A 14,574-nucleotide genomic window follows, 5' to 3' on the forward strand; every position below is an offset into this window, starting at 1 on the left:
TCAGGGGAGTCGCCTGGTGAGCGACAGCTGAACCTTAACCTGGTCGCCTCTCTGCTCTTCCTGCTCCTTGCAACCTACGCCTTGGCTCATGGTCTCACCATCAGCCTCAAAGCTGAAGGCCACGAGACCACGGCCCTCAATTCCCCATCCTTGGCTCATTGTCCCAATCCAAGTCCTGGGCGAATCCTGCGGGGGGGCATCTCTCCCCAGTTCATCTGGCTCTTTCCATCCTCCCACTGCTTCCCCTGTTACTTCTTGCCCGAATGGCTGCAACCTGCCCTTCCTGCCCCCTCCCCCGGCCTCGTGGATTTAACGTTTCGATTGGTTCTTGCTGAATTCTTGCTCCGAGCCCCCCAACAGCTTCATGTCCCAAACAAGGATAAAATCCAGACTCTGCCTGACATTCTGCACTTGTCGAAGACAAGACTGCACGACACCAAGAGGGACCCCTGACGTAAACCAGGGACCTGAATTAGCAACAATGCATTAAAACCCATTCATCGACTGGAACGAATGCACCGTGACAAGATGCTGATCACAGGAGAAACTGTCTGTGGGGTGAAAAGGAGATATATGGGAACTCTCCGCCTTTTTGCCGAATTTTCCTTAAACCTGAAACCTTTCTTCAAAAAAAAAAAAAAAATCCATTAATTAAAAAAAAAAAATTCCAAACTCTATGACTGGGGCCCAAGGAGCCTGTGTCTCCCTATGACTCTGTCCTCACCTTACCTTGTCAGACTCCCACTAGCCTGACACGCTGACCTTTGGGCTTGCCTGTGAACTTGCTCTGGGCCTTTGCACATGCTGCTCTTTTCCTTCTTGGATGCTCAGCTGGCTCTTCTCCTGGGTCTCAGCTCAAATGGCACCTGAAGACCCCACGTGCATCGGGGAGATGGTCACACTCCGGCAGGGCTTCGGGAGTGTAAGGCCATGTCTCAGGGATGACCCAGCCCCCCTAAATGCTCAGTGCTGCCAGGGGAACTGACTGTTCTAGCCAACACATGACAGTAGGCCCCTGACCTCTCTTTCTTAGAGTGTTTTAATAAAAAGGGCTTATAATTGCAAATCCTTTCTCTGTCCCTTCGACACATATATAGGAATCTCCTACAGTCAGGAGTGTCTTTCTCAAGGACCTAAAGGCCATTCCTTTGAAACAAAATCATCAGGAAGGACAGGCCTGGGTCTCCCAGTCTCTATGGGAGGACAGAATTCCCGCCCACAGTTGGCAGCCAGCAGACACCGCTGCCTAATCACATCCACACTAACCAACTCCGGGCTTTCCCATGAGCCTTCTCCCTACGCCTTCATTCTCCTTCAACGCCTGTCACCACTGTCCCCTCTGCACAGATCAGATTGAAGCCCTGCTCTTTCCCCTACTGTCAGTCGCTACTGAAGAAAATCTGTTTTTCCAGCATCAAAGTCTCGCTGTGCCCCTCTCTGACAGGGTGACCTGCCTCAATTTCTCTCTCAGATGGTTTTGTTTTCTGTGTGCCATGGGCCACAGGTTGAACTCATGCTCGTCTCCCCCGGGACTGAAAAAGCTGCAGGGGCAGGCCTTTGCCTGTCTGGTCAGCCTGTCACGGCAACCTCGGTGGCTGGGATGATGCCTGGCAGCCTAGAGGAGCTCAGTGAATGCCTGTGTAATCCAAGATCCAACCATGGACGGGCCGCGGCACCCACCTGGTCACTGACAGATACACCGCTGGACGCTCTTTACCAATGGAAATGGGGCTCAGGGAACGGAAGACACTGGCTCCCATGATGAGCTGAGGGCAGGGCCTCGAGTCCAAACCCGTGTCATGTATTTTGAGCTCTGCCAAGAGCCAGCTGGTTGGACCTTCAGCCCTGAACACCCCAGTCCAGGAAGCTGATGGCCTGGGAGAGCCCCCATGGCATCTCCGAGCCCTTCCTGGCACCCGCTCTTTGCTCTGGCATCACCCCGCCACCCCGCCACTCACCAGGTACTCGCTCTCCGCATCCAGAGCGCTGGTGGCTTCGTCCAAGATGAGGACAGGTGGGTTCCGCACCAGAGCCCGAGCCATGGCCACCCGCTGCTTCTGGCCACCCGACAGCTGGGCGCCCTTCTCCCCAGTCTCTGCATGACAAAGGGACAGGGACAAATGAGCAGAGGGTGTGGCCAGGGTAGCCCTAGGGAAGACAGAAAGGACCCTCTCCTCTTCTTTCCTTGCTGCCCCAGGAGCTGTGCTCTCCAGGAAAAGGCGTGATGCAGAGGGCCACCGGCTGGGACAACCAACAGCTCCCAAACTCACGGAGGGACGCTCTCCCTCCCTGTTCATGCGAAACATGACTACATTCGATTGGTACTAAGATACCAATTTTTCCCTATTAATCTGGAAAACATCCCAATGTCTGATAATACACTGTCCTGGTGTCGCTGTGGGGAGACAGGCACTCTCCTATCCTTCTGGGGCAAGCACAGTCGGGGTGATCCCTCCGGCCACAGTGCATACACCCATGTCTATCACTCTGCACCATGCAAGTCTATGGATCACAAGTTCAAGTGCATGACCCTGGCACCCGCATCCCCACCTCTGTGGATTGTCCCTACAAGTGACTTTCCCAAGCACGGTGGCCAAGGCCCGTGTTATGCACGACTCACAGGACTAACACTGCAAATCAAAACAAAAGATCTACTCGAACGCCCATCAGCAGGAAACTGAATGAATTTTTTAAACTAATTATCATAAAGCCCGATACCCTGGAATACTATGCCACTGCTTAAAAACGGAGCAGGGGAGGTCTAAGTGACGACGCGGAATGTCACTAAGATACCACGTTAAGCTACAAAAAAAAGCCAGATGCAGAATATAAGGTGCTGGGTTTGTTTTTTTTTTTCTTTAAAAGGTCAGGAGGAAATAAAAATATACATTCACTGGGGTGCCTGGGTGGCTCAGTGGGTTAAGCCTCTGCCTTCGGCTCAGGTCATGGTCTCAGGGTCCTGGGATCAAGCCCCACATTGGGCTCCCTGCTCCGGGGGGAGCCTGCTTCCCCTCTCTCTCTCTTTGCCTGCCTCTCTGCCTACTTGTGATCTCTGTCAAATAAATAAATAAAAATCTTTTTAAAAAAATTAAAAAAAATATATATATATGTTCATTCACATTTGCATGAAGAAGCTCCCAAACGACACGTAGGAAGGTAACAAAAGGCGTTTGGGTGGGCCAGGAGGAAAAAGGGGTAGAGAAAGGGATGGAGTAAAACCCCTCATTGTCATCATCATTTCATATACATTTTTAGTTTTGAACCATGTGAATAGCCCCTTCTCAAGAGTTAAAATTTTATTTTATTTTATTTTATTTATTTTTTAAAGACCTTATTTATTCATTCGACAGAGATCACAAGTAGGCAGAGGGGCAGGTGGAGAGAGAGGGGGAAGCAGGCTCCGTGCTGAGCAGACAGCCCGATGCGGGACTCAATCCCAGGACCGAGATCATGACCTGAGCCGAAGGCAGAGGCTTTAACCCACTGAGCCACGCAGGCGCCCCTTAGAGTTAAAATTTTAAAGTATATTAAGTATAACAAAATATATGATATAAATCAGTACGTTGTTAAATTTATTATATTAAAATATTGACTTAATACAAAATTAAGCAACTATAATTAATCTGATACGTATATTATTTGAAAATCATAATGTTTTGGGGCACCTGGGTGGCTCAGTCAGTTAAGCATCTGCCTTCAGCTCAGATCATGATTCCAGGGTCCTGGGATCGAGTCCCGCATCGGGCTCCCTGCTCAGGGCGAGCCTGCTTCTCCCTCTCCCTCTGCCCCTCCCCCCATGCTCCTGTTCTCTCTCTTTCTAAAAAATAAGTCATAGATAATAATAATGTTTAAAAATAAATAGAGGTGGTTGGTTGCCTGGTACTGTAAAGGTATTAAATGTCGAGTGAATTTCACATGAAATAAAGAGCAGCTGGCTGAGAGCAATGCTTCACCCAGAGGGTCGTGTCCCTGAGTGTGGACCGTCAGGCAGAGTGGAGGTGATGCTCCTGGGCTGTGTACCTGTATTGTAGCCGTCCTGGAGCTCCATGATGAAGCCGTGGGCATTTGCCTTCTGTGCGGCCTCCACTACCATCTCGAAGGGCACGGTGGGCAGGCCGTAGGAGATGTTGTCTGTGATGGAGCGGGCAAACAGCACCGGCTCCTGGCTCACGAGGGAGATCTGTGCAGGAGAAAGGATGGGGCATGACAGGCCAGGCACGCATCCGTCCAGCTGTCACCGGGAACCTCGCCAGCCCCAGGCCTGCCTGACGCCAGGGGTCTTGGGTCTGAAATCTGAGCAGAGCCGGAGCCCGGCTGTTAGCATCAGCTGCCTCTCTCCTTCAAAAACAACAGAGTCCACTTTCTGCACAAGCCCTCAGTTTTTCCCGACCAAAAATCTGGGGCCTGTTAAGCGGGCTGCTCTGGCCTGAGCCAAGTTCCCTGACCTCAAAGAGAGCTCGCTGTCTGCCCCTGTCCTGGGTGGGGTAGGGAGAGCCAGGGAGGGGAGAGAAAGAGAATGTGGAATGTGAGTCTGTCCATGCTGGGAGACAAGAGGCCATAGCAGCCCCCAGGCCATAAAGGCCTCCCTGGTGTCTCCTTCCTTTGGAGAGAATAATTTAAAGAACTTGTCCCGTGATTCCAGTTTTAGGAATGTAGCCTACAAAACTGATAGTATGGAGGATATCACTGCAACACTGTAAGTAGAAAGAAAAATCAGTTTCATAAATAGGAGATTGGCTCATAATCACAGTGTATCCATTAAACCAAATAACACACACACACACACACACACACACATCATGATTCTGTTTTTGTTTGAGAAAATGATATATGAAGGGGTGCCTGGGTGGCTCAGTCGGTTGAGCATCCCACTCAACTCAGGTTATGATCTCAGGGTCGTGAGATCGAGCCCTGCATCAGGCTCTGTGCTGGGCGTGGATCCTGCTTGGGATCCCCTCCCCACCCCTCCTTCCGCCTATCTATCTCTCTTTAAAAAAATAAAAAAGTAAAAAAAAAAAAAGTAAAATACTTATATATACATGGGCCTTTACTTATCAATATGTTTATATAAAAGATAAGAAACAGGTTGGAATGGATATTTACTAAACTGCTAAGAGCAGTTAACCTCCATGGAGTGGAATTTAAAAGGTGAGGTGGAGGGGAACTCTCAAGTCTTAATTACAAAATTCTCTGAATATATGGGAATGTGGTTAGACTGTTGTATTTTACTCCTTGGGGTTTATGAAAATTAAAATTTTTAATCTGAACTAAAGAGCAGGTATTCACAAAAGAGGAAATCTAAGTAGTAAACCATATGTTAAAGTACTTGGTATGTCTGGTCATGAGGAAAATGCAAAAGACCGCTGTGAACTACCTCTATGTATGTCCTCACCAGCTGGCAAAAAGATCGGCACTGACAATATTAACTATCTAAGAATATTACGTGTCTGAGCATATTAGCTAGTACAAAGCCTGAATAGCTCTGCCTGAGGGCCATTTCCAGAACTCTGATAGGTAGCAGGCTTGCCATCACATACCTGGGACCACTGCTCAGCCACCTATACCTGGTTATATGCAGGTGGGTAGGCAGATATCACAATGTGTGGCCTCTGCCACCATCTAGAACTTGGCTAGGAGTTCTGGAATCTCTGTGCCAGTCCTCAGGCTCTCCTATAATTTAATGTATGTTGATGATGGAAATGGTGCCTTCTTGGTAGTTGGTTTTTCTTGTATTGTGTACAACTTGAACAACCATCCAGGGCACCCCTGTTCTTAGACTAGCACAGGATCAGGAGTTGAGGATCCCTTTCTGAAATGATTACCAAAACCTGTACTGTCATGAGTAAGCCTCCTTTACATACTAGAGATGACTTAAATGCGGAGCCACTGGAACTCTCATCCACTGCTAGTGGGAATGTAAAGTGGTGTGAACACCCTAGTGACAGTAGCTACTAGAGTCAGGGATGTGCATGCACTCTGGGAGAACATATGTACCCGTGCGTACTAGAAAATGTGGACAAAATTGTCTACGTCAGTATTGGTAACAGTAAAAACAGGAAACAGCCCAAGTCCCCATCAAGAGCAGAATGCCCAACTAGATGGTGACATGTTTACACCGTAGATTATCACCCAGCAATGAAAACGAATGAACGACAACCACAGCCTCAACCTGGATGTCTCACAAACAACGCTGAGCGGAAGAAGCAAGACCCAGCTGAACACGTTCTATGATTCCAGCCAGATGAAGGTCAAGACTAGGCAACACACAGCTCTGTTGTTCGGAGAGGCACAAAGCAATGGTAAAACTGAAGAAAAGAAGATCATAAAGTCAGGGAGATGCGGCCTCTGGGGGAAAGAGAAGGGACACACGGGGTGGGAGAGTCCTGGTATGTTCTGTTTCTTGACCCGGGTGCTAGTGCACGGGTGAAGCTCTCCAAGCCTGTGTTTACCTCTGTCACTTCTCGGCACCTGTGTGACTGCTCTCAGGGTGAAGGTCGGACAAAGCGCACAGGACAACAAAGGGCCATTCACGTACCACGCGGTGCAGGTACTTGTGGTCATAGGCGCTGATGGGCTTTCCGTCCAGCAGCACGCAGCCCCCCTCCAGCGGGTAGAAGTTCTCTAGGATGTTGACACAGGAACTCTTCCCACTGCCCGAGGGCCCCACGAGCGCGGTCACCTTTCCTGGGGACAGGCTGAAGGAGACATTCTGCAAGGAACAGGCGGACACCATGTGGGGCCACTGGCTCAGAGGCCCTGACCTTGAACACGGGCGGGTGCCCCTCCTATCCCACCCATGCTCCTTTGCTGCGGTTGGGCACTGCCAGCCCCTGAATGCTCTCTTTTCTAGGATTTGGCAGGATCGTGATGCTCACTTTCATAGCTTGGGTGCCTCCTCCCCTTGTTCAGGACCACCTCCAATGTCCTCTCCTCTGAGAAGCCCTCCTGGACTGTTAACGCCATCCCTGTGAGCTACCCCTATCACACCACCCGACTTACTGCCTTGCTCGCACTTATAACCTGGAACACTCTGTTAATGATCTGCCTTCCCTGACTCCAGCCCGAACTCCACGAGGACCAGGACTCTGTCTTACGTGATCCTGGCCATACTGTGAGGCCTGGCATGCAGGTGAGAGACAGGACTAGGGAAGGGATGATGTGGGCGGGCCTCGGGCACCCCTCTCACCTGCAGAACTTGGGTGTGGGGCCGAGTGCGGTAGGTGAAGGTCACGTTCTCAAAGTCCACCCGGCCCTCCAGGCGGTCAGGGGCCAAGTTCCCATCATGCACCATGGTTGGCTGCCGGTCAATGAACTCGAACACCTTCTCGGCGGCCCCCACTCCCTGCATCAGGCCACTATAGACGGAGCCCACGGACTGCGGGGGGAGGAGACACACGTTCCTGTCGCAGTGACGCCCCAGCGCAGGGACCCCCGTGGTGCCGGAGCAATGAAGGGGTGCAGAGAGAGCAGGGACACAGCAGCTGTTCTGGGGCGGGTGCAGGACACTGCCAGGAGCCCCCCAGCAGTACAGCAGGGAATGACAACACTGACAAAACGAGGGCAGCAAGGGGCACCTGGGCGGCTCAGTGGCTAAGAATCTGCCTTTGACTCAGGTCATGGTCCCGGGGTCCTGGGATTAAGCCCCGCATTGGGCTCCCTGCTCAGCGGGGAGCCTGCTTCTCCCTCTCCCACTCGCCCTGCTCGTGCTCGATCTCGCTCTTTCTCTCTCTCAAATAAATAAATAAAATCTTAAAAACAAACAAGCAAACCATGAGAGCAACGATAACAGAGCCGCTGGTGAGAACACATTAGGAAGGAGAGCCTTGCGGCCATTACAGCTAAACCCTGTCCTGCGGGGTGGGTGTTCTCACCCCCCAGCGGAGGAAACGGAAGGGCCGGGAAGTTAAATAACCCGCCAGAATGTGGCAGAACAGGAATTCCGAACAGAATTCCTCCCTCGGCTGCCAAAGCATTTTTAAAATTTCGGTTTTAAAAACTGCTCTTAATTCACGCTATCCACGCTTGTGTAAAAACATACACAGCAAATGCGAGCGATGATGATGACTCATTTTGCTGAGAACTCTGTATCTGTTATGGGGGGTAGCTTTTAGCATTATCTCACTTTTGCTGATGAGAAAACTGAGGCACAGAGAGCCCCTGTCCCTTCCCCCAGGTCACACAGCTGGGAAGTGGCAGAGCCAGGCCTTGAACCCAGGGACGACCGGGTCCTGAGTTTAGGCCCTTGTGTGCTACGACCATGGGGGCCTGGCTGGGGAATCCAGCACTGAGCACTGTTATTAGTACCAAGCTATTATCACTCATGTTAAGATCCGAGCATCACAGAGTGGTGCCCTCAGGCCTCCTCCCACAGGCGCATACATAAATAATTCTGAGACTTAAAAACCGTGCCATTGGATCACACTCTTCCCATTCCTTCAGTGTGTCTCAGGGTCCCTGGCACGCTGGTACCCCCAGATCTGCCTCATATCTATGGCTGAGACGCCCTGCTTCTGGAACACGGATGGGCCATGTCGGCCCGATCCCTGACCGGTGGGTACTGGAGGACGCTTCGACTTTCCACTCTGGAAAGCAAGACACCTCTGCCCACCGGTGTGGGTGTCTCTGCGGCCCCGGTTCCTAGAGGCAGGACTGCGGGCATCAAGTGACAGGCAGGTGTGGCTCTAGCCAAAGCAGAGGTCTAGCCATCTGCAGGAGACCCTAAGGGCCCTCTCCCCTGACAGCCCCAGCTTTCTCACTGGAGCACACAGAGGCCCGACCTCTGTGCCCGGGAGTAAACGCCCCCACTCAGGGCATCCTCAAGCAGCAGCTGAGGGCTCGGGCGGGAACACCCCAGCTCCCTGTCTCCGGGTCTGCTCCTGGGGGAGCCCGAACGAAGGCAATATAAAACAACCCCTGTTTTTCCTGTGGGGTTTTAAACTCTTTAAAATTGCATTAAAGGGGAACCTGGGTGGCTCAGCTGGTTAAGTGTCTGCCTTTGGCTCGGGTCGTGATCCTAGGGTCCTGGGATCAAGCCCCATATCGGGCTCCCTGCTCAATGGGAAGCCTGCTTCTCCCTCTGCCTGCTGCTCCCCCTGCTTGTGCTCTCTCTCTGTCCAATAAATAAATAAATAACTAAATAAATAAATAAATAAAAAAAAATCTTAAAAAAAGAAAAGTTGTGTTAAAATAGGGGCGCCTGGGTGGCTCAGTGGGTTAAAGCCTCTGCCTTCGGCTCACGTCATGATCCCAGGGTCCTGGGATCAAGCCCCGCATCGGGCTTGCTGCTCTGCGGGGAGCCTGCTTCTCCCTCTCCCACAGCCTCCCCCAACTTGTGTTCCCTCTCTTGCTGTCTCTCTCTCTCTGTGTCAAATAAATAAATAAAATCTTTTAAAAATATATTTAAAAAATCTAAGTGGGTTAAAATAAATTCAGACTCATCTGGTTCTGAACTGGGTTCCCCCACCACCGTGGTGGGCAAGTCCCTTGGCTTCTCTGAGACTCAGCTGCTTCTCCCAAGAAATGGGAGGTAGAACAGGACTAAGACCCCTCTCACGGTGTTGTTCGGAGCATGTCCTGAAACACCCTTGTCCCTGTCACTCGACTTAGTAAACGGAGCTGTGACAGCCACTTGGTAATATTACTGTCATCGTTGGTACTATGTTCTCTCCCCCACCTACCTAGAAAGAAACACGCCCTCCATCACCCTGGAACATACCCCACCTTTATATCCCTCTTCCCCATCCCTCCAGCCCCCCGAGACCCCCTCCCCAAGCCAGCCACTCACCTCCATACAGTCTCCCAGGACAAACTCGTAGATAATGAAGGAGATGAGGTTGCCGCTGGTCATCTGCCCCGAGATGACGAGGTGGCCCCCGTAGTAGAGGATACTGACCTGGACGACCAGCAGCGTGAGCTGAGGGCAGAGGGAAGCAGGGACCTGGTCACAGAGGCCTTGGCCTGAGCCTGCCATCCCACCCCGGCCCCCAGGCTGCAGGGCGGGTGTGAGAGCAGCTGTGGGCTGTGCTCTCAGTCGCAGACTGAACTCCAGCCAGGCAGGGGTGTCCTCCCACATGCTGCTGCCTGGCTGTCACTCCTGCCCTCCCGCTCCCCGGCCCTGGACTTCTTCCCCACAAAGGCCCCTAGCTGGAGGGAGCCATGGGCCTGGCGGAGAACAAGGCTTTCTTTGTGAGGCCCTGGCACGCACACACACAGCCCCCAGCGCTCAGCCAGGCCAGGCGGGAGCTCTCAGTCTTCCTCCTCACTGGGAAGAGCAAGGCTCAGGGAGGTTCAGTCCATGGGCTAAGGTCACACAGCGAGCCAGGCAGGGCGGGACGATGGGGTCTGCTTCTTGTCCCCACCAGGTTCCCTGAAGGAGGGGCTGTGTCCAGGGCACCCTTGCCTCCCACTGCCTCTCCCCACCCCAAGCCCCGGGCTGGGTTAGACCCAGATTGATGGTTAGACCACGGTGCCTTTGTGCCAGGGACAGAAGGTCCCCATGCAGGTGGGCAGACCGCTGAGAGGCTTGGCTAGCTGATCTGGGTTTCGGGCCCCCTCTCCTCTCTGGCTGGGTCCTCTTGAGGGGCGGCCTGCCCTGTCCCCTGGCCCCCTGGTTGATCACCACTCCTTCTTCCTCCTCAACTAACCCTTCTCATACCTACCCCAGCTAGGCCCCGATGTGCCCACCTCCCAGACGTGGCCAACAGACAGTAGCAGGCTCCAAGCGCTCCCCGTTCTCCAGGGAGGGGCTGTGACTCACCCCCAGGGCGTGAGCTAGACACTCTAATGGGGTGTGTGTGGTTTGACATAGGGCCTGCCAGACGGCGGCCTAGGTTGGGTCCCGCTGGCCTTGGGGTGACTCCCTTCCGGGGCAAGGACGTTTCCCCAGCTGAGATGCTTCCCCGGCCACCCCATGCCCAGGTAAGAGGGAAAGAGAAGGTGCCCCACGAGGACATTCACTGGGAGGGTGCAGTCCTTCCCAGGAAGATTCCCCCGTGGAAAAGCAGAAAGAGGGGCAGAGTAAGGTCAAGTGTAACCAGGCTGACACTGACATGGAGGGACCAAGGCTCGCATCCTGGTCAGGGGATTCCCCCCATCTTTGTGTCCTGACCCCCGACAGACCTGCCCAGGCCAGGGGCACATACCCCGCTGCCCCAGACGTAGTAGGTGTAGGCCGCGGCCTCCTTCCTGTTCAGCTTGTACACCTGCTGGAGCTTCCGGGAATACACCTCTGCCTCTTCCTCCTCGTTCGCAAAGCTCCGCACGGTCTTCATGGCACTGATGGTCTCCTCGGCTGTGCTGCTGGCCCTTGCCAGGGCATTCTGGACCTCTTTGGAGAGCCTCTGTGGCCAGGGGCGGGGACAAGAGGGAAGAGACCCCAAAACAGACAGTCTCACTATCCAATGGCCCTCTGGTCTCTCTGGGCTTTTCTACCCTCAGTTAGTGCCAGTTCTCTGTGCACAGAGTCCAAGGACAAAAGGATAAGACCACCCTCCCCACCCCACCATCACCTTCTAGCTTCACTGGACAGACTCAGAGAATAGACTCTAGCTGGGTTCTTGGGTGAGCTCCTGAGGTCCCAGGTCCCGAGGGATGGGGGACCGATCATGAAGTCCTCTCCAGTACTTAAAGACGGTTATTCACAAACACACAGCTTTTGATAATTCTCTCAGAAAAGGAGCCTGACACCTGATCCTGTGCTGGTATGAGACAGGGATGACCTGAAGAAGATGTGGTATATATATATAATGGAATACTATGCAGCCATCAAAAGAAATGAAATCTTGCCATTTGCAACAACACGGATGGAACTAGAGGGTATTATGCTGAGCGAAATAAGTCAATCAGAGAAAGACAATTATCATATGATCTTCCTGATATGAGGAAGCTGAGAGGCAAAGTGGATGGTTTGGGGGTTAGGGAAGGAAAAAATGAAACAAGATGGGATCGGGAGGGAGACAAACCATAAGAGACTCTTAATCTCACAAAACAAACCTCGGAAGGGGGATAGGGAGAGGGTGGTTGGGTTATGGACATTGGGGAAGGTATGTGCCATGATGAGTGCAGTGAAGTGTGTAAACCTGGCGATTCACAGACCTGTACCTCTGGGGTTAATAATACATTATAAGTTAATTAAAAAAAGGGGGGGATGCCCTGGATGGTTGTTCAGGTTGTACACAATACAAGAAACACTAAGTATTAAGGGGGCGCCATTTACAGTATCAATATATATTAAATTACAGTAGCGCCTAAGGACTGGCAGAGATTCCAGAACGCCTAGCCAATTCTAGATGGTGGTGGAGGGCTGTGAAATCTGGCTGCACTGTGTGTGTATGACTGGGTATATGAGAGATCGTCCCAGGTGTCGGACCACAAGACTGCCACCCACCAGAGCTCTTGAAGCGGCCCCTGGGCAGAGCTGTTCAGGCCTTGCAATAGTTAACATCCTCAGATTCTCAAATCTTTGAGGAAGGTTGCCAGAGAGGCTAGGCCAGGATCATGCATAGGCGCATCCCATGACCTTCAAGGCTCGCTGAGGCTATCGGAAGCATGCAGCGTGTTCTGGCATCTTGGGTGGAGCCATTCTGTGTCCTGAGTCATGTCTGGCCGAGGGCAGTGTGTGTGGGGCTTGTGGCGATGACTTGGGGGCTGGTGGCTGTATTCATGCAGGTGTGTGTGGGGTGTGTGTGGTTTGACATAGGGCTGGCAAATGGGGGGAAGCTCTAGGGTTTCCTGCCCTGTCCTGGGGGCTGGCCGGAAGGCAGGAAGGGCGGGGTGGGGAGCAGAGGAAGGGAAATGGCTCCAACTCACATATTTACTCTTTCTACTCAGGGAGGAAAACAGAGGCCCGCAGCCCAGAATCACGGGGGCGAGGACACTGCTGGGTGCGGGGCTCTGCCAGAAGGCGCCACAGTGGTTCCCACTGTGTATGGATGCCCTTGGGGGCTGGCCTCATGCCATGGGCACCAAAGGTTCTAACTGAGCGGGTCACTCCTGCCCAGGAGGTCCCCTGTCCCCTCAGGCCTGGTCCCTGGGGAAGGAGCCGCCTGTACCTGCCTAAACCCAGCCTCAGTCGCCTGCGGCTCAGGACCACCCACCAACGCGGGGAGCAGGAGGAGGCTGAGGCAGGGGTCTCGCTCATCAGGCTCGCCTCCCTGGCAGAGGCAGCATCAAGGAGCGGCCAGAGGGGCCCGCAGCGTGCCCCTAGCGGCTTCGTGGGTGAGGGCCTTGCTCCTGGGGCCTGAGCCACCCCCACGTCGATACTCTCAGAAAGACAGCGAACTCTGCGCTCGGTGTGAACCAAAGTTCTCGCAAAGGCCTACAGCCTGACCTCGTCACCTCCTGGCCCTCATTCCCTGTCGCGCCCCCTCACACGCGCTCCAGCCCCACCGGCCTCCCGGAGGCTCCTCTAACACACCGGGCACGTTCCCACCTCAAGGCCTTGGCACCGGTTCTGCCCTCCCGCCTGGAACGTGCTTCCTGGAGATGTCCCCCTCTTTGCTCAAGTGTCACCTTCTCGGAAGGACCCATTTAAAGTGGTGGCCACCTGCCATGCCCCCCCCCCAACTTTATCTTCCTCCTTAGCAGCCACCACCTTTCATCACATTCTGTACTGCTGCTACCCCTGCTGTCAATTACCGTCTGCCTCTTGCACTAGAACATGAGCCCCTTGAGGGCAGAAGCTTTTCTGTTCCACCAACGGATCCTGGTGCCTGGGATTAGGACATGATTCATAAGGATCCCCTGAATGACGGAACGCACAGGTGGACGAGTCCTTCAGTAGCCCCCAGGGCCGCCCCAGAGCCCCTCGTGAGACTCCTCCCTCACTCCGGAGCCCTGCATGGACCCCAGCGGGGACCCTGGGGGGCCTACCTTGTAGTACTTGCCGTAGATGTCGGACACCATCATGATGATGGGGAAGCCCATGAAGGTGACCAATGACAGCTGCCACGAGAGGCTGAACATGAAGACCACCACGCCCGTGACCTTGACCGTGTTCCGCAGGAAGATGTTGATATTCTGGGAGACCAAGTCGCTGACCATGGTGGTGTCCGAGGTGAGGCGGGAGATGAGGTCCCCTGGAACACAGGCAGCTCAGTTCCCACTGTGGCAACGGGGCCACCGTGGCCGGGGGCAAGGAGACAAGAAGGGGCTTCTGAGACAGGCAGCAGGGAGCTCGGGCCTCCCCTCCTTTCTGGGTGGGGAGGGAAGGGGAGGGGAGAGAAGAGCAGACACCCCTTGAGGGGTGCTCTGAGCCTGGCCCTCGGCACTAGCATCTTCTGAGGTCACATCCCACGGTATGGGGGAGGCAGCTGAGGCTCAGAAAGGGAAGGTTCAGCTGGTGCCACAATGGCCTGTCCCTGACCGAGCGGGAACCAAACCCATCTCTCCTCCCTGTCACTGGCAGAGGGGATAAGCCCATCTTCCCTCAGGGAGAAGCAATCAGCTGGGCTGGGGGGAGGAGAAACTTTCAGCACTTGCCTCCTACTATCATTCCCATTTTCAAGATGAGAAAACAGAGGCTCACAGGGGCTAAGTTAGCGAGTGTTGGAACCAGGGCCAGTCTGTCTGAGAGCC

General features: G+C 53.5%; 1 protein-coding gene across 1 annotated transcript in view; it reads right to left on the reverse strand.

Moving 5' to 3' along the window:
- ABCB9 (ATP binding cassette subfamily B member 9) overlaps window positions 1-14,574 on the reverse strand; it is a 28,039-nt gene that overhangs the window by 1,456 nt on the left and 12,009 nt on the right. The window contains exons 5-11 of the mRNA XM_080822232.1: window positions 13,870-14,075; window positions 11,142-11,339; window positions 9,785-9,913; window positions 7,187-7,375; window positions 6,536-6,709; window positions 4,021-4,180; window positions 1,959-2,095 (exon numbers count right to left, since the gene is read on the reverse strand). Of these exons, the coding sequence (XP_080678358.1) occupies window positions 1,959-2,095; window positions 4,021-4,180; window positions 6,536-6,709; window positions 7,187-7,375; window positions 9,785-9,913; window positions 11,142-11,339; window positions 13,870-14,075 (1,193 nt within the window). The remainder of the gene's footprint in view (window positions 1-1,958; window positions 2,096-4,020; window positions 4,181-6,535; window positions 6,710-7,186; window positions 7,376-9,784; window positions 9,914-11,141; window positions 11,340-13,869; window positions 14,076-14,574) is intronic.

The sequence above is a fragment of the Martes martes genome (assembly GCF_963455335.1).
Source record: "Martes martes genome assembly, chromosome: 13".
NCBI lineage: Eukaryota > Metazoa > Chordata > Mammalia > Carnivora > Mustelidae > Martes > Martes martes.